The sequence below is a fragment of the Acipenser ruthenus genome, chromosome 3 (assembly GCF_902713425.1).
Source record: "Acipenser ruthenus chromosome 3, fAciRut3.2 maternal haplotype, whole genome shotgun sequence".
Classification (NCBI taxonomy): domain Eukaryota; kingdom Metazoa; phylum Chordata; class Actinopteri; order Acipenseriformes; family Acipenseridae; genus Acipenser; species Acipenser ruthenus.
The window spans coordinates 96655672-96676132 of record NC_081191.1 but is presented as its reverse complement, the minus strand read 5'-3'; the positions used below and the strand labels follow the sequence as shown (position 1 = coordinate 96676132).

Genomic DNA, 20461 nt, shown 5'->3' with positions numbered 1-20461 from the left:
CTTCAATTTCTCCATCCCTGTCTCTTCAAAAGAGAATACAATAGGCCCATTGTCGAGAACTACTGAGCTGATAATGTTAAATGACATTGAGGTCACTAATGTTATTGGCAATGAGGATGGCGGTTTGATTTAAATAAACAAGGGCCCATATAAGAATAACCCCTTATTATCTGTGAATTTTAAAAAGGGAATTAATTATAAACACAGTAATAAATTATTCTGCATAACCAACTTCCCCCCCTTTCTTCTTGAACAAGAAATCAGAAAATAGCAAAAGTGCTTCTAGAAATATTAAATACAGTACTGTCTATCAATTCCATTCCTGATCCATTACCTGTGCACATGTAAACATTTTTTTAATTCTGAAGAAAATGACTGTATACATATGTGTGTAAATCACTTGTAACATTGTATGTTTTTATGAAGCAATACCTGCACATAACTTTCTTTTTTAAACTCAAGTTTTAAAATATTTTTCAAAAGCTTTTGCATTGCCCCCTATTTAATTAAACATTTTAATTTCCTTCAAGCTTTTTTTTATTTGTATTTGTGCCTCACTGTTATTTACAGTTTTCAGTTGGTACAGTGGAGCTGTACATGGAAAGGGACACTTGGTCTAACAAAGAAACCAATGTAATGGGCAGCGTTGTGTGATATACTGCCAATACGGATTTTGTCCTGTCCTCTGTTGGTGAGATGAGATGAGGTTAAAAGCTCTAAAACCATGAAAGCAGACGAGCCCGACTTCTGGGTGTTTGAAGTCACTCGCCTTATGGCATCGTGCCTCACAACGCACCCAGGTGTGCGTAAGATATGTCTTTTTGCACACCCTATCATTGGTTACTGCTAACTTCAGTCATCACTTCCTGTTGACCTTTTAAAGGGCTAAAACCCTCCTTGTAACCTATGTAGAGCTCTCAAACATACCTTCTCTCTAGGTACAGCTGGTACACCAGAGTGAAACAATAAACCTGTCCTTCTGCAACACTTTTCCCCATCAAATGTAAGAAATACCACGTGTTCTATAAGGTATTTCTTACATCTACTCTTTGTGCACCAGCTGCACTGAGGGAGAAGACATGGTAGAAAACTGTATTGAGACCACAAGGGTTCTATAAATGTATTGGTGTTAAAACATCACCAGGATATAATTACTGAAAAAGTACATGATGCACAAAGAAAGTCTAAGCAACAAGAATAATTCATTAGTTAGCATAGCTGTGAGTTTTCATACCCATCCCCAGATGATCTTTAAAACTTTTCAGGGTAAAGTAAATGGTATTGCAGCTAAGCATTTGTTTTTAATGGTCACATATTTATGGATAAATTAGAACAAATAATTGTACACATTAAAATAAACTACTAGTTTCATTAGTGGGATGGATTAAACAACATCCATTCTTAAGCACAAATCATAAAAATAAGACATGTTTCAATTGTGTCCCAATAAGCTAATGAAGTAACAACACAGCCAAATAGCCTGACACTGGGGTCAACTGCTTTGCATTTTTGACAATATGCTCACACCTCCATGAGTGGTAATCTTGAAAAGCAGGATTTGAGAGCATCTTTATCTTAAACTTCCAAATGCTGGAAGCGCTGAGAACAGTTAAGAAGTAGACAATTATTTTCAAGGACCTTTTGATTAATGACTTATTATATGACATAGAGAAAATGCAGAACAAAAGTCAATCATATTTAAGCAGACACATTAAGCATGCTTTATTAATTCAGTCTATGATACAGTATTTAACCTTAAAAAATGCATAGACACATATACATATATAAATAGACTCCATTGGCTTGGGTAATAATCTTCTAATTTGGAAATACAAAATCATTTAACTGCCCCAAATGCAAAGCACAAATTGCAGTTTACCTGAAGCTGCAATGAGTATGAACATTCTCTGGGGATTGTTCTCCAGGGGCCCGGTTTTCATGACATCACAAAGTAGTGGCGCTGGCTCAAGGGTGGTTTGGACATGATTTTTGGAGTAAGGGTTAGGGCTAGCGCTAGCGCCAGTGGTGAAGTGATTTCGATCTGGCACAAAGTTGGCACTGGGTGCTGCATTCACATTTTGAAAGGGACATCTCAGACAGGCTTATTCGGAGCACAATCATCAGCACCGGGGGTAGAAAGAAGTGTGGCAGGGTGAAAACCCTAAATGTAAATAGAATGTGTGTGTGTGTGTGTGTGTGTGTGTGTGTGTGTGTGTGTGTGTGTGTGTGTGTGTTCTTGTCTACCTATCTAAGTGGGGACTTAGATGTGGTTACACAACAAAATGTTGGGAAGTCATGGTGCCCACTTAACTGATGGAGAATCATAGACCCCACCTGGTAGCATAGACGTGTATATGTGTGTGTCTGTGTGTGTGTGTGTGTGTGTTGTAAATATAGGGTTGGCAGGGAGGGGCTTAAAATCCTCCCTGCCAGAAAACACTTGGTAATGTGGCTGGGGCCTTAATTGAATAATTTATGGTTAAATAGGCTCCAGCCACATGGTATTTAAGGAAGGGAAAATTGAAAGCTTGTCAGGATAGAGAGGAGAATGGATGGTGCAAAGTACAGGCGAATCCTTGTGGAAAACCTGTTTGAGTCAGCCAAGACTCTGAAACTGGGGAGGAAATTCACATTTCAGCAGGACCCGAAGCACAAAGCCAAAGCCGCAATGGAGTGGTTGAACAAGAAGAGTGGACCATTCAAAGTCCTGACTTGAATCCAATTGAAAATTTAGGGCGAGACTTGAAGATTGCAGTCCATCTACGATCCCCAACAAACTTGTCCCATGAAGAATGGGCAAAAATGTCACCATCCTACTGTGCAAAGCTAGTAGAGACCTATCCAGAAAGACTCATATTAGCAATTGCTGCAAAATGTGCTTCTACCAAGTACTGACTTGGTAGAAGCATTTTGTACATTTTCTTTGCCAGTTTTGCTGACATTTAACCTCCTCCCCATATAACAGTGTTCAGTTTAACCATTACAGCTTTGAATAAAAAAAGTTTGTTTAAAAAACTGTGCATACATTTTTTGTAATTCAACAAAATGTGAAAACTTTGCAGGGGGGTGAATACTTTTGCAAACCACTGTATATTTTTCTCTAATTTCTCCTCACGGGCTCCGTACTTTTATGCCTATCACACAGTGAATGCATATGTTAGGGGTTAATTACAATTTGTAGAACCCCAGAATCTTTTTGTGTTCGGTTTGGGGTTGTCTTTCAAATGACCCCCACGTGATGCAGAAAATTCACTTAACCTGAACCCGTTCTAAAGAAGATCATCCATAAACACAAGCTAATGCTGCAGTACCACATTAGCTGTGCAGTACACAACAGAGTACCCTCATTTTTGCTGTATTTAGAATAAAATTACACATCAAATAGCAACCTAAATATTCTACATTTGTTTAATTCCAACAGATAATAACATTAATAAAATAATCTGAATAGTGCAACTGGTCCAGAATGCTGCAGCTGCAAGAATACTGACAAGCACAAAAAAATCAAATATCAGGTTATTTTTAATTCTTCTGTTAACCTTCAAGTCTGTCCGGGGGAACTGGCCCTAAATATCTATCAGACATCTCTAGAGGTCAGCAATGCTGTTCAAGCTCAGAGCTGCTGGCTGTTCCCTTGACCAGGTGAGTCAATCTGGGAGGTGCTGACTATTCCCTTGACCAGGTGTGTCACTCTGTGAGGTGCTGACTGTTCCCTTGACCAGGTGAGTCACTCTGTGAGGTGCTGACTGTTCCCTTGACCATGTGTGTCACTCTGTGAGGTGCTGGCTGTTCCCTTGACCAAGTGAGTCACTCTGTGAGGTGCTGGCTGTTCCCTTGACCAGGTGAGTCACTCTGGGAGGTGCTGACTGTTCCCTTGACCAGGTGTCTCTCTCTGTGAGGTGCTGACTGTTCCCTTGACCATGTGTGTCACTCTGGGAGATTAGAGTTTCTCCACTAGTGCTCCTAAACTTTGGAACTCATTGCCACTAGTTGTGAGAGGCTCTCATTCTCTTGAGAAATGTAAAGCACTGCTAAAACACACATTTGTTTTTCCTAGCTTTTGGTAATAGCAAGTTTTTGTTTTAATGTAAATGTAAATCATTATGTAATGTAATCATGTTTTTATTTTAGTTATGACATCGTACTTTGTATTTATTTTATTTTTTTATTTTTTTATTTTTTTCCCTGTAAAGCCCTTTGAGATGGCATTGCCATGAAAGGCACTATATAAAAATGCATGCATTGATTGATTGATTGATTGATTGATTGATTGATTGATTGATTGATTGAAATATTGTAACCTGGCCAAAACAATAGGAAATACATTTCAACAACGTAGAATTGTTGCACTGTTCAGATTGGCGTGTGAGAAGTGACGTCACGGACCAGGAAGTAACAGAAATCAAACAATAGATGGAATGGCGGTGGTGGAACTGAGTGCTACGGCGCTCAGCTAAGATTTAAACAAACACAAAACAAACAGGTGTGTTGGCCAAACAAATAAACAAATAAGGTTTAGCAATTGTTTAGCTTCTAATCTCCTCGCAAAAACCCATCTTGCCTCTGACATTCTCTCCGCTCTAGTGTAGACAGCTGGAGGCTTTTATATTCTGGCCGAGGGGTTAACGTTAACTAGCTGTTAATTATTTTTTTACACATCGGCCACAGTCTGTACGAGTTTAGTAAGGATGCGTGACTGTCAGCTAGTTAAATAATCAGTAGCTGATCAGTCACGCATCCTCACAAGGTTTTTAAAATCTAAAAACAATAACAAATAAGCTGCGCTTTTATCTGCGCCGCGAACAATAACACAAATAATAATACAAATATATATATAGGGATGGGACACTCCGCCACAGACCTACATAACAATTCTTAATTCAATAAACATCTTTTTTCTCAATTCAACATTGCGTCGGATTACCCTCGTGCTGAGCGCTAAATCTGATCAAAATCACTCTCTTGGGATAGACCACTCCCTGAAGCGCTATCCACAATGACTCTGAGTGTTGCCCTTGCTCTTGCCCCCCGTGTTATCAAAATTGGGCCCCCGGTGTTTTAAGCTGATTGCTCCAGGAAGAGACTTCCCTGGCTGAGCCCCACCTCCAAGATTCAGTTGAGAGGTTACATTATATCCATTGATTAGGTCTGGTGGCTTGACAGCAGAAATGGACGACGCCTGTTTGGTAAGTGGGTCACAGCAATGAAGCAACGGTTCAATGGGGCATTTCAAATTTGGCAGAAAAAGCAGGGTTAAAAATGAGACTGCTGACATTTTGAATTGGATATGTTCTGCTGCAGTACCTATACACCAGATGGGGCCATTTAGTGTGCTTAGCAATGAACTAAGCACATACTGCACCTAAATACATTGCATATAAACATCAAACCTCTCATGAATCTTTCATTTTCTCCTCACTGGCCATTTTTACACTTCTTTAGAGACTTTTGTGATAAGCTTAATGTTTGTGACAGTGGATCCGGTGACAGCACTGGTAACTGGGACTGACTTTTCTCAGTCTGAGATCGGGTTTTGATTGTCTTTCCGTTTAATTCAATTTTTTCCAATATACCAATAGCAACTAATATTTTCATATCGAGCGTTGGAGACCAATGATTTGGCTAGTGCATTCTGCTTGACATGCTTTGTGGCTGCAGGGTTTATCAGTGTAACTCTTTAAATAATATGTACACAATATCTAAAACTGACATCTTATAAAACCGATTCCATAACAAAAGTGATTGATCATTTACATTAGGACTGGATTTTAGTTTTTGCCCACTTTCTGTGGGCTTGTGTATATCAACAAGAAAGACAGATTCATTGTATATGTCTAAAGCTTTTGTTTAAACATGTGTTTATTTAGGATATTCTGAGCTTTTGTTAATATTGTTACAAAGGATAACTACTGTAGATAACTGCAGTGGTGTATAAAGGTAGGAGGCCCAGCTGTGGGATTAGGGGAGGTGGGGTAAAATCTCTGGCTGGATAGATGAAGGTCGATCTGAATCTCAACAGAATTCCTATGGGATGAGCTTTAACAGAAAATAAGGAAACCACAGCCTAATCCTTATCTGAAAGCTTAAGAGTCCCTATCTTCACAGAAATAATGAGCCAAAACTCTGCTAGTGATCTAAAACTACTCCTTAACATGGATGGCAGAGTACCACCTGGGCTAAATAATACTGACATGCAGGAAAAGTAAGAGTAAATATTAAACGCATCAGGAATTTAGATTTGCATTATTAATCAGACCACTGGTAGGGTTCTTTGTTGGCAGCTCTAATAATAATAATAGTGATTGCCTATTTATGTGTAAGTTTATTTCCTTGGTGCACATTATCACACACCCTTGCTGAAACCAATGACTGGGTCACTTGACATTCCAATCATGTTTGGTTGCCATCCATTTCCTACTTTTTATCATTTTAACACTAAGCTGCATTGACTGAAAGGTCTGCATAACCCTGTCATTGGTTTTAACTGATTTTTTATTTATCAGCAGGGAACATAAGAAAACATAGATGGATTAATTAAAACATAATATTAAAAAAACACACAGAAAAACATGTTTTGCTTATCAATACAGATGCCAATTAAATGTTTATTCTTTGAGCATTCACTCTTTAACACAATACATATGCTGTAAATTGAATGGATGCTATTTACTGGTAGGCCTGCAGTTCTACACAATGAAAATTGTATTTGGCATTTTGGTAATTTGATGGTATCTTTCACAAAATATATGATAATGTTTATCAATTTAGGATGTCAATGACAAATTATACTTTAGTCTTGTATTGGTTCCCCGGCGTCTATGTATGTGTCTTGTTGGAAGTTACAGGTGATGTAAACTAACTGGAGTCAAAATACTAATTTTACTGTGAAGCAAGGGAAAAATAATTATACTAGATTAATTAAATAATTCAGTTGATTTATTAGGACATAACTTAATATCCTAAATTGTTAAAATGGTTACGAATATCTGTAACCATTTTAGCGATTTATGATAAATCAATTGAATTATTTAATTGAATATTGCTAATTATAATTGAGTGTTTAATGATGATGTATAAATAGGAACTGTTTTCTAATTTGTTTTCCACCTCATGAAGACTCGCCATGGACGTGGCTTTGTTTGTTGTTATACCTTTTATGTTTGTTCAATAAAATGAAAATCATCTCATCGTCATATTTAGCCTTTTTCAATCCACTGCTGGATGAAGGCCTTCCCAAGATTCTTCCACAAAAGCCTGTCTGCTGCGTCCCTCATCCACGTTGCCCAGGCGTGTTTCCTAATTTCATCTTGCCATCTTCCTGGAGGTCTTCTTCTTGGTTGCTGTATATCTGTTGGGATCCAGTCTAGTATCTCCTTGATCCAGCAATGGTCTATTCTTCTTGCTACATGTCAGGCCCACTGCCATTTCAGTTTTTTCACTCTTATAATAACATTGCATAATTTTGTTTGTGCTCTTATCCATTCCTTCCTTTTCCTGTCTCTTGTTGTTATTCCCAGCATTCATATTTCCATACTCCATTGAATAGTTTGTAATTTTTGAGTCATTTTTGCATTGAGGGTGCAGGTTTTGCATCTGTAAGTTAGGACTGGCAGCATGCGTTGGTCGAAGACTTTCCTCTTGAGACATAAGGGCAGTTTCCCTTTCAGGACTTCAATTGCCTGTGGAGTGGTATATTTATTAAACATGACTTGAGTCTTCTTCAGGTTCATTTTCAAACCCGCTTTGATGCTAGCCTTGTGTAGTTCTTGTATTCTTGTTTGTAATTCTTCTGGACATATTGTAAATATGAGGATGTTATCAGCAAATCGAAGGTGATTCAAGTAGGCTCCATGGATCTTCAGCCCCTTATTTTCCCAATCCAGTATTTTGAAAATGTCTAATTTGACAAGCTAATTGTAACTCCTTGATGAACCCCTTTTTTAATCTTGATTACTGTTGATGTTGCATTCTTGTATATGGTGCTGATTAAGTCTCTGTACGTTTTCTCAATTCCTTGTTTTTTTAAGAGAGCTTAATACAGGTCTTTTGTAAACAGAGTCAACGGCTTTTCATACTCTTGTATTGTTTGGAATCCCAAACAAAGTGGTAGTTCATACTCATTGCTGGTTTGAATCATTTGCCATAGAACTTGAAGAAGATCCATTGTGCTAAATCCACTCCTGAATCCTGCTTGCTTATTTGATTGTGCCGAGTCAAATTTATCTTGAAGTAAAAATGTTGTAGATTATAGGAAGTAAGCTAATTAAGAACCTATATTAAGGACTGATTTTAGTTTCTGTTTTAGTAAATTAAGTAAAGTTGTATATTCATAAAGACACCAACAATAGCTTACAAAAAAATAATAATATTAAAATAAATACATGAAATCAAATAACTCACTAGTTCACTAGTTCAACCATACTTTGAAACTAGCATCTTATTTTCCCCCAAAGAATAGACATTGTAAATTGTATAGCATGTTTTCCTTATGGGAGTAAATTAGGAGTAAGAAAATTCCTTTCGATGCTGTCTCACATAGACAGAACAAGGCCCGAATTATGCTAAGGTTAATTTCCAGTGCAATACCCAGAATGCAACTTAGCAAGCCGAAATGGTTTTAATTGAATCTGTTCTGTCAAGCGTAGGTGTCAATTGCAGGACCTTTGACATCTTTAATATCAGATTTCATATGTAACTGAGATCAGATCTCTTTTGCAAATGATTATATATTTTTGACAGCAGTGAACCTTTTTATATAGGGTTACATTTGTTATAATTCTAAAGTAATTAATTACTGAAAAAGCTACTTTGCAAAACTTTAACAAACTGAATAGGTTCAATCAAATGCACACATTATAACATGCATATTCTTATCTGTCTGCTTTTGTATATGATGTATGCTAAGTTTTCTTCACGAAACAACATGACATGTTATTACTGTATCATAAAAAAATAATAGCTCCCACTTTTGTGGACCTATTGTTATGCAATATCAATATCCCTATTTTGAAAAAAAAAACTGATGTTCATAAATGAAATATGTGATACAATACATCAACCTACTTTACTAAGATTTAGACTGATCTGTGAAATTTCGTATATACTGTATTATGCATTTGTTTACTCCTTTTCATTCTACTCTAATGTACACAATACAATAGTGTATTTACTTACTATTATTTGAGTCTTTATATATATATATATATATATATATATATATATATATATAGAGAGAGAGAGAGAGAGAGAGAGAGAGAGAGAGAGAGAGAGAGAGAGAGAGTTGTCATTTTGTGTTCTTTGACCAACCTTTTCATAGATTCTGTGTTAATAAATCTACTTTAAATCTTCATTGCAATCTAATAAAAATGTAAATGACTTGTAAGTACAATCTGAAACAGAAGAGTACCACCTTTGTAATTAAGTCATAAGTAACATTCACTGTTTGACGAGAACTATCAATGGCATGCATCTACTTTATTATTGAAAAAAGCTTAACTTCCAATCTGATCCCTGGTTTTCATTTTTTTATGTCAAAGTTTCTTGTTCAATGTAGTCAATGTAACCTGTGAACCATTAAATATGCATTCAAGGATTAAACGCTAGCGTGTATGTTGAAATTGAGAAAATGTAGCTGTAGCTGCAAGTGGAGTTACTATTAAGAGAACATGCATATACCGCTATATAATGAATTTATTATGAAAGTTAATATGCATACACTGGGATGTGCGTATAGGTTGCTGGTAGTTTTGTATAGGCATACCAAAATGGAAACACGTCTTACACAAATTGTAGGGGCATATAAAGACCACGACGTGTAATGTGTATGCTTACATTAATAAATTGACTAATTTTCTGCTGTATTCGGCCGCTTTAATTTGTTTGTATTCTACTATATATATAAAAGAAACTAAAAATCGGGGTGCACTCGTTCTAAAGGCAGAGGCTTATTTATGAGAGCCTATCAAATGTATTGCTTGGAACTCCTATTAAACTTCTAGTACTGGGGGAAAGGATAATTACATAGCGTAAAAAAATAAATGTAATGTTGTAAGATGCTTTATTAATGACAAAAAGAAAGAAAGTACATCATTTAAAAAAAAATATTTCAGTAATAATTTCTAATTCTGGCTTTTTACAATAGGCAACGTAATATTGTGTTTGTGTCAGGGGCTTCTAACAAATATTCATTAATCTTAAAATTAAAATGCCGGACTAGTGCCACGTGTGTTCCTGCTATTGACAAGAACAGCAGTGCAGCACACCAAACCTTTGAGATCAGCACCATGGATAGCGCCTCTGCAGACGCGTGTATCACCACTTTACACTACAATATAAACTAATTTGCGTTATCTTTGGCCTTTCTTCACCCATCAGCCATATTCCAATTAGAGTCCACGTAGCACCACAGGCAACGACTGACACATTAAAAAAAAAATCAAGTAAAACCATTCAGAAATGCTAAGAGAGAAATAGTCCGAATAGGTATCTCCGGTTTGACTGCTGTTGCTCACTGTTTGTGCAAACAGTTGTAACCTATTTAATAAACCTGGTGGGACGACTCATCGTGATGAAATTGGTATAGGCCAACAATTATACCGCTACGGATATCGCAAAAGGCGTATTAACTTTAGATTTAAACTTCATTATTTTCTGTACAAAAATCTTCAGAAAGTTGTGTTCGTTTGAAGTATGAAAGAGGTATATATATATATATATATATATATATATATATATATATATATATATATATATATATATATATATATACAAAAATAACCCGTATGTGCTTACAAAAATAACCCATATGTGTCAGCTAAATAATTATGCCTACTCTGTAGAGGAACTTTTTTATGTTTTATTATTTATTTATTTATTTATTTATTTATTTATTTATTTATTTATTTAAAAAATTGAAATAAATACAAGGTCATCTGCTGCAGGCTTTTGGGAGTTATTCACGAGCAGTTGTAATACAGAACAGATGGAGGTTGAATATTCCCTCAACTTATTCAGCAAGGCACTACTGCCACTTACAATTAGAAAGGACAAGTGCAGCGACACTTCAGTAGCGAGGAGGCATGAGCCGGGAGCTGCAGCTCATTTTCCACAACACTTATTCAGTGCTAGCGCGTTGCCCTGTAATTTCCCACCGCATTGTTATCTGCTAGCTGTTCACACGCTCACACCTTCATTATGCCCTCTGATAGCGGCATTGGCAGCTTGTCACATCTATTGATTTCTCTTCAACTGCAATTTACATGGATATTTTGGACTGTCCTCGCAGCCCTCTGTCGGATTTGCTGTTCTATAACAATTGCCTTCATGCAAAAGGGTTTTTGTTTTTTTTGTTTTGTTTGTTTGTTTTGTTTTTGCAGCACACACGAAAATCAAAGTGACTAGACCTCCTAATGTCAGCAAATATGGCATTGTTCAGAACATATGTTATTTCTTTCACATTGCTTGATTATCATTATGTCAGTTACGTCTTGACTTGTGCCAAATACAGAAAGACAATGGAATCTAAACTATTCATAAGTGAATCTAAGAAAGAAGTACGTATTTCATGTATATTTTATCTGAAGGGGGCTAGGATCTTAGAAATGTGATCATGAACTCTATTTTATTTTCAGGTTTTTACTTGAAGATGCTTAATTAGGCAATATCAAAACATGAATTAGTGAATTAAAGAGTAACGGGATTAAGCTTTCTTTGGACTTTATTTTGTATTTATAATGATTCAAGATGTGTCGTTTTTTAGTGCACTTTACAATCTGTGATGCTGACGTGTTTACGAAGGTGTCTAATTTATGTAGCTGATGTTAACCAAATATTTTACGAAGCCCTGGGAAAAAATGATCCATTTGATACATTCTGTTTTTGTAAATTTAGAAAAGCGTGTTTTACCTTAAGCATAAAAACATTTAACTCTCCATTTTACTTGTCCTCTGCTTTTCTCGTGCATTGCTCCTTCCCAATAAAATAACCACTGCTGTTAAATTAGGGCACAATTGGGAAACATTACATTTTAGTTGCTCTCTTTTTATAGAGCTGGCATAGTCAGATTACTGCACTGCATGGCGGTGGTTTAGCCTGAGCGTAGTTGCCTCTGCTGTAGCTGTGCACACCCCTTAGCTTGGCTTCATAACCTCCCCCGTTACAAAAGGAAAACAACATTTAAAAAAGTATTTTTTCTATTTCAAGCTTGTATATAAAAGCCTAATGTGTAAAACCTTTTATATTTAGGTTAGCTTATGATTCTGAACAAATAAGGCAGAATTTGCACGACTGCAGGTCTGTTTGCCTGAGGTTAAGAGGTCAGGCATTACCACCAGCAAGCAAAAACAATCTAAATCTCGTCGCAATTTTCCATAATGCTTATTCGTGCGAAATGTCAGGCTGCGCTATGCACTGTTCCTTGCGAACTGTCACAAAACTTCTGTCATCAACGGTCACACAGAGACTAGCATATTACGCTTTCGTAGTCGGGTTTACATCTTTACAAAATTCTGACTTATAGGTTTAAGACCCAACTTGACTTTCTGAAAAAAAAAGAAACAAAATAATGTTAGTCATTAACACCACACTAAGGTCACCTGACGTTCCATACAGATCTAATCCATGTCAAAAAGCTTTCTCTGGAAGTCTTGTTTTCATTGAGAACTATTATTATATGCTGAACAACATGCACTAGTTCTATAACCAGAGGTTCCAATTCATAGCTTCATATTTGGAATTACTTCTAATCCTTTTATACCCAACTTTGAAAAAAATGAACCGTTTAACTATAAACTTCAGTTTTTTACACGACTTGTTAAGTTTGAATCACTGACGTTACACGATTTGTGAATTATACATATGTGTTTTTCTTTCAGTGCTGAAATGCTTTCTGAGGTAAGAAAGAGAATTAGCCCTTTCATCAGCTTCATGGATATGTCCACACATTTCTAAACAATGTACATGAGAGTCCATGGTACCCAAACATCGATATACCTAATTCACACAGCATATGCTATGGTACTACCGCATAGAAGTGACTAGAGTAGACTAAGAACATATTTGCTCCCAGGGACATGAATACATGCCATACATGATCACGACGCAGTTAGTGTTTGTTCCGCAATGAAACTTTTAATACACACAGTCTCCATAGATACATAAAACAAAACAAAAAAGCAACAACAGCAAAATACGTACAAAAAAGAGATTCAATTTTGTGGAGTCTGAACGTTTTTTTTTTCTTTAAGCTCAATAAAACAATTTGGTCTCTATATACTTCCTGAAAAACAGCACTACTGCACGTACATTGACACTATTTCCTGTATTCAATAGTCAAGAAAAGTTACAAATCATATTTTCATCAATGTGCATATTTTAACAAAACATACGGTATTGATTTACTGTACTAGGCCTATACAATGTTAAAATTGACGATTTCTAACAGGCTACTAAAACAACGGAAACCTTAAAGAATATTTGCTAAGTGACCATAAATAAAGCAGTTAAAACACGCTTTTTAATTGAAAACCGGTCACGTAAAGTACGGTACTAAAGTAACAACAAATTAGAAATGAGTACTCGGGACAATACCTGTATCGTTATAAGTAGATGTGAGCATGGGGTGTTTTTTTTGTTTTGTTTTTTTTTACTATTACACTCCTAGTTTAATTTAATATATATTGCAAGCTAACAATGTTGCTGTTTCTTTCCTTTCTATCAGGACCTAGACATCATTCAACCTAAATAGGAGCTGAGTTTGCAAGCTGACAGGTGGGGGGGGGGGGCTCGCGGAGTGGTGATGCTGATGTCAGAGCCACGAGACAGCCATGATTGGGTCTAATTAGAATTTGCGGCAGCAAATAGACAGGCTTCCTGCGTGATTGCCTTCAAAGTAATAGCAGAAGTGCAGAAACTAGAAGCAGTTTATTTACAGCCCTTCCAGAAAAAGGCGCCTTTTTTAGTGAGAGCTATCTAGCTGTGATTGTGCTGAATACCGTCTGTCATAGATGCTCGCAAATTTAATGCATACTTGTGCACAGGCAGTGCTGCATCAGTAAGGGGTAACCAATAAAGAGAACTCCGAAAAATAAAACAAAAAACACCAAAAACTGCGCTGGGGACAGTGTAGGTGGAGAAAAAAAGGAGGTTTACCTAGGGAATAAAACAAACACAGAGAAAAGAATATTTACTTAACGTTGCTGTTGAGCAGCCCCAATGGCATCAGTCCTTGGAAACAACACCCATGCTCCGGGAACTCCAAACAGCCAACTGAAATGCAAGTTCAAGAGAAGGAGGAGAAGGAGGTCTAAGAGAAAAGGTAAACTTTTTAAGCGATCTTTTTTTATTATTTCATTAATGGAAACCAAGCGTATTTTGGGGACGCCTGGGGGTGTAAAGTGACATTCTTATTTAATTGCGTAGTATACAATTTTGATCACCATTTACTTAAGCAAATAATATATCAAAGTGCATGTCATTTGTATGTATGTATGTATATATATATATATATATATATATATATATATATATATATATATATATATATATATATATATATATATCGTCAGAATGTAAAACGTGTGTCAGAGAATAGAGGCTGTGCTTTCTGAGTTGAAAGTCATGTTGTCACATAGTCCTGCAGTAAGATAAAACGGTACTAGAGATTTGACTGATAATTATTATCCTGTCGTACCTCGGTTTTCTTAACATTTCATTCATATTGTGCAGTTGTAGACTATAGAAAGTTATTTTAGCTACAAAAGCACTCCCCGGTTAACGGCATAACGAGGAACCTATACACACTGAGTACTGTAACAGCAACATTAAAATGACCGGCATGTCGTGTGTGTGTGTGTGTGTGTGTGTGTGTGTGTGTGTGTGTGTGCGCGCGTCTATACTCTGTATTGTTTTGTATCGAAATCGTAAGCTGGAAGGAATGTTGTCTTTAGAAACAGTTAACCTCGTCTTTTGAACACATGCCAGCCTAATACTGTCTAACCTACTGGTCAATTCACCACCTGTTTTCTTGATATTGCTGTTTCCACATAAAGGGGATGGGGGCTTTTAACGGTATCGGTTGTTACATATGAATGTAACAGTATTGCGTTATTTACCAAGAAGTCTGTGCAAGCAGATACCTAATTGGCTATTTGTTATTGTGTCCTTTTTGTTCCTCTGGGGACCAATGTGGCAGTACAAGGGCATCTACAGAAGTATGTCTCTCTTTCTATATATCTTAATTGGTGAGCCTGTTAATCAAAACAGGATCATTTTCACACTGCACTGCTTTCACACGACTAAGGTCAGATAAAATTCAAATTAAAACTATCTGTAGTGGGACTGCTGCATACAGCAGGTTACATGTATTATTCCTTCCAGACAACTGATACATTTCTATCTTCTCTTCTTTTTAAATGTTTACTATGTATGGAGTTGTATTATTGAAAACTATAGGGGTGGGTTTGACCTAACAAACCATAATCCAATGCCCTATATAATTCTTTTTTTTTTATATTGTGCATTTGAAATACTGGTACCCAAAAATGGCTGATTTAGTTTATACAGAAAATGTGTTTTCTTTCAGAAGATTAAGTTAATTAATATATAATGTAGGCCTCATACAGTTCTATCTTTTCCTTACTTTTTATACGTGTCCCAAAGTATTTTCTGTAGTTTGCAGATTTGTATTGTGTGACTTGAATCTATCTGTCTTCTTTGTACTAGCCTATGCAATATATTATGCCATACTGTTTGTTGACACAGCTCATACTTCCTACATTTTCTGTTTTATTTTTCACCCAAAGTGAGTCCTAGTGAATGAAACAAATGATCTTAAGTGTAAATATTATACTGTAACTATACGCTCCTTTTTTTAAATATGTTGGTTCAGTGAGTACCAAATTATTTCAAGGATTTCAAGGATGGGTTCATTTTGTGTATGTGATGCAAACCTTGTTTGTGATGTACAGCTTAAAGAAACATACATTGTTCATCATGTTGTTTTCCAGTATTTCTACCACTGCAACAGATTGGTATTGCAGTATATCATACAGCATCATTCAGCTATTTGTTGAGTCTGACAAGTGAAGGGCAACTGCTGTGTTATGCAATGCTATATTTGAGAAAAGAGCAAACTGCTGAAGAGTTTTATATAATTCAAAAGTATGAAAAATAAAAATAAAAGCACAAAGTAAAAATGGGATAGCATGTGAGGGAAAAAACTGGAACTATGTCAAGACGTGGTATAATTATATACTGTAAACTTTAAGGTGGCCGAGTGTTTAACCTGCTACTGTAGGTCATGCTTGTTGAATAGTTTGTCCAGAACAATAAAACAAACTTTACGTACTGTAAGTTCTTATATCCATGATGGTAAAAAGCATCACACAATAGTGACTCTGAGACCTGAAGTCACAGAGCATGTATGTTAGTCTAAAAGAACACATTTTGTTTGAATTGCGCTCTTAAGTTTATTGTTAAATTTGTTAAGCCTTACCTTGGAGGTGTTCACTCCCCACCTAATTATACCAAAACGCAGGCATGTTTTAATGTAGGTGATCTAAAAGTGTACTGCACAGTTTTGGACAGAGAGGAGCTGTTCACTGCCAGTACTTTTTTGCAATGTGTGCGTGCAGCTTGCCATCGACACACGCTAGTTTGTTTGTGATTTTTATGTACAGCATTTGTCTTGTTGTCTATTAGTCTTACCTAGAAACAATATAGTGGATCTATAATGAAAGTCAGCCATTACATTAAACATGTTATGGTAGATAAGATGTAAATGATAAAGTTGCAGAACAAAATCTATCTGAAGATCAAGGAATAATTAAGATAAGTTTTGTCAAAAACATAGTGCCTTCTTTAAAACTGGTGAGTTTATTTTATTGTATTATTTTAATTTTATTTTTGAAGGGAATAAAGAGTAGTGTGATGAAAAAAATAGTCCAGGTGGATGAGTGGAGTAGGATTAATGAGAAATTAACAGAACAGAAAGATTGCACAGGGCTAGAGATAGGGAGCCATTATAGCCCGTCATCTTCCTGCAAGGCCAACATAATAAATGAGCATGTTTCATCCTGCCTGGATTCAGGGATGCAAGTCTTTACCAATGACAAGACTGTGCTGTGCTTCAAGACCTGCTCTGCTTATCACACTCCCTGATAGATGAAAAGGAATGGCTGGGTTTGTTGATAACATTTATTCCGTTAAACATTTAGCTCTTTTTCTTCAATTATTTCTGCAGATTTTTAGCCATCCATGAAATAGCATTCATGTTAAAATTGCAACAAGGTCATTAGCTGCAATAGCAGAACTTGCATTGTGCATATAGAAATATGAGTCTATTTCAGAAGTGGTACAGATTAGTTAATAGCAGACAGGACTTTTCCTGGCCGCAGGGCAAAGAGAAATGAATTGAATGGAATAGCTTTATTAAGCGTAGAAATGATGCTTCTGATGTATCGAGTTGTTTTTAACAATGAACCAATTTTAATCAAAACTATATGTTACTATATCTGTATGGGAAATATATTCTATTAACCCGGTCCATTTATGCTAGTTTGTGCTTAACAGCTGTAAATTATAAAAAAGCATTATGCGAGAAATTAGACAGTGACACATTACCTATATTCACATTGTCCTATTTTTTCTTATAGGTTCATTTGCCTTTCTTTATACCCAGTCTTTATAAAATGTCATCAAGTCTTTTCTGTCGCTAAATCGTTTTAAGGTTTGCTTACTGTCTAACGTTTACTGTAACAGATGTTTGAAATGTGGAAGCATGCCTTTCTGAAACAAGAGTTGCAACACATTACCCTATTTAAAATCCTATTTAAAATCGATGTATCACATTGTTATGCACACCTAGGTTTCTTCAATGCATTGTGCCATTTATATAGAATTTCATCTACTGTACAATGACTTTTACAACCGATCACTATGTAAAGATGATATTAATAACTAGGTACTTTTGAGGAAGGACAATAAATAAAACAGAGCAGAGGCAAATATATTTACATAATTTATATAATAAAATTGGTTACACAACATTAGGCATTGCATATGAAAATCAGACAAGATGCACAAAGTGTATTTGCTCGAGATATGCTTCAAGCTGTCACATTACATTTTGAAATGGTATCTTTTTGTCAATATTGCTGATTCAGATCAATTTGAATAGAGTAGCCGTTTATTCTGCAGAAGCAGTGCGACTATTATACTAGAACTTTGATGAACGCATTCGTCAAAACGATGTTCAAAGGGTTTACGGTACTTCATTCTTCAGCCCTTAAAGAAGGAATTTCTAATGTTTGTTCTAACAGAACAAACACAAGAGTGCTAAAGACAAGGATTTCTATTACTGGTACTTAGATATTTGTTGCTGGTTTTGTTCAGTTTTTGGTGTTGTTATCCTGTCAAATAGATCCCTTCGTTGTTATAGTTTTTAGCTATTACTCAGTACACTCTAAATAACAGTCAAAACAAATGTATACAAAATAATGGATTGTAGTTTATGTTTGTTTTTTTAATTCAGAAATGAATTAATTAATTAAAATAAATAAACCTGCTGTGCTGTATAGTTTTGAGTCCTTCTAAAACAGCTGATGTCCAGATGTCCACTTAGTAAAACTGTAAAATTGTGTAAAGCACTCAATACAATATCCAGTTTTTGCAATTACAACATGTACATGTCATCATAGGACATTGTATTAGGTGTATTTTATGAGAATGAATTGTGACACTCACCCACCAAAAAGTGTGATCATTTTAAAAGTAGAAAACCTTCAGATGTAAGTACAGGCTCTCCATATAGTATACAGCCCCTGCATGTGTGTGCACATTTCTTTTTAAACAGATTCATTTTCACATCCTGGTTATGTCTAAAACATGCTCTTTTTTATTATTAATTTTAAAGTGATTTAAAACATTTTGTAAATAGAGGTAAAAATGGTTTCATTGTCTGATAATATTGTAGCGTGTGTGGGGGAAGGCAGCAGCGGGGCTGGTAGACGGCGTACTCACACATGAAGACATAAGCCCGATATACGCTCCTTGCAAATAAGCCGACTCTTTTGTACAGCAGTATCGGCACTATGCTTTCGTGTGAGGGGTACCAGGTTTGCGCCCGCCCTCTGCCTGTGTGTGGATTGCCTCGCCCTGTGTGATGCACCTGCCCGCGTTAACCGAGATCGCTACAATATTTTATTAACTCCCTTAAAAATGGAGATTAAACAGGAATTTGTGTTTGTTATTTTAATGCCTTTCATCATCTTGAAAGCCTAGACAATTATGTTGATAGTCCTTTTGGCAAGTGGTCTGTGCTTTAGGATTACACAGACAAGGGATTTGATAGAATAATCCCTAGCAAATGCAGCAGATTAATTTATGATGGGGTTTGTATTAAAAAATGTTCAAAGGATATACAGTAAGCAGATCTTATGTTGATTTCATTATTATTATTATTTTTTACAAGGTATTGTCTTTTTTTTTTTGGATCACATAACTACAATGTAGGACATCGTTTAGATGAAAACACAACAACAAAACCCAGGTAGGATGTTTTAGTACCAAACCCAAAAGCACTGAAGTACTTTCAATGCAGAGTGCCCTGATTCACAATGATACTATTACCAGTGTAATAGATATACATACTTTCCTCAACGATTGTAGTTTTCAATGAAGCATCTGCATTAAACATCTGAATTTGAAATCATAAGCGATATCTATATATGTACACAAAAAACCTGCTATAAACAGTTTTCTTTCATTTCTAGGTTTACTTAGCAGAAAATTGATTTTATTTCAGCAAGTGATGTTTAAAAAGCCAAAAATCCCCACATGTCCAACATCCTATGCATAACAGTAGTGTGTAATACTGCAATCCTGTTTTCCTCTCATAATTAATCATGCCACAGTGATTTACACAGTACCCCCCTTGCACACAATAACCATGCCCAAGGATTTGGCTTCCCTTAGTAACAATAAATGGTATTTACCTCGCTGTGAATACACAGAACTGCGTCACATTTACCAACTAAGTTTCATAATCCATATTCGTTGATAGATTAAATGGTAGCTGTACAAGTCCAGAGATGATGGACAAAGAGAAGATGTGATACCTTTTATTGGACTAACTAAACGATAATTAGTATTGCTTAGTTATTCTAATAAAATGTATCACATCGCCTTCTCTTTGTCTATAATCCATATTAAAACTGAATAAAAACATGCCAAACGTTAGGGTTTTATACAGCAGTTTATGCTGATTCCTTATGGACTGTGTGCGCTTGAGTCCCTTTTTAAATAATACAGTCATTTTCTACGTATGTTTGATTTCAACACACTGTTTTAAATGCATGCGTGATTGAAAAGCAAAATGAATTAACCTGTTAAAAAGAATTTCGTTACTGGAAAAAAAAAATAGTAGGATAAAATTACGAACCATGGTTCTGTCAGCACCACCTTT

At 35.9% G+C, this 20461-nt stretch overlaps 1 protein-coding gene across 1 annotated transcript in view; it reads left to right on the top strand.

The window, feature by feature from the left end:
• Nucleotides 1–13901: 13901 nt before the first annotated feature.
• Nucleotides 13902–20461, top strand: part of LOC117435808 (double-stranded RNA-specific editase B2-like) — a 179058-nt gene continuing 172498 nt past the window's right edge. Inside the window, exon 1 of the mRNA XM_034059249.3 lies at nt 13902–14314. Within this exon, the coding sequence (XP_033915140.3) occupies nt 14212–14314 (103 nt within the window). The 5' untranslated portion in view covers nt 13902–14211. The remainder of the gene's footprint in view (nt 14315–20461) is intronic.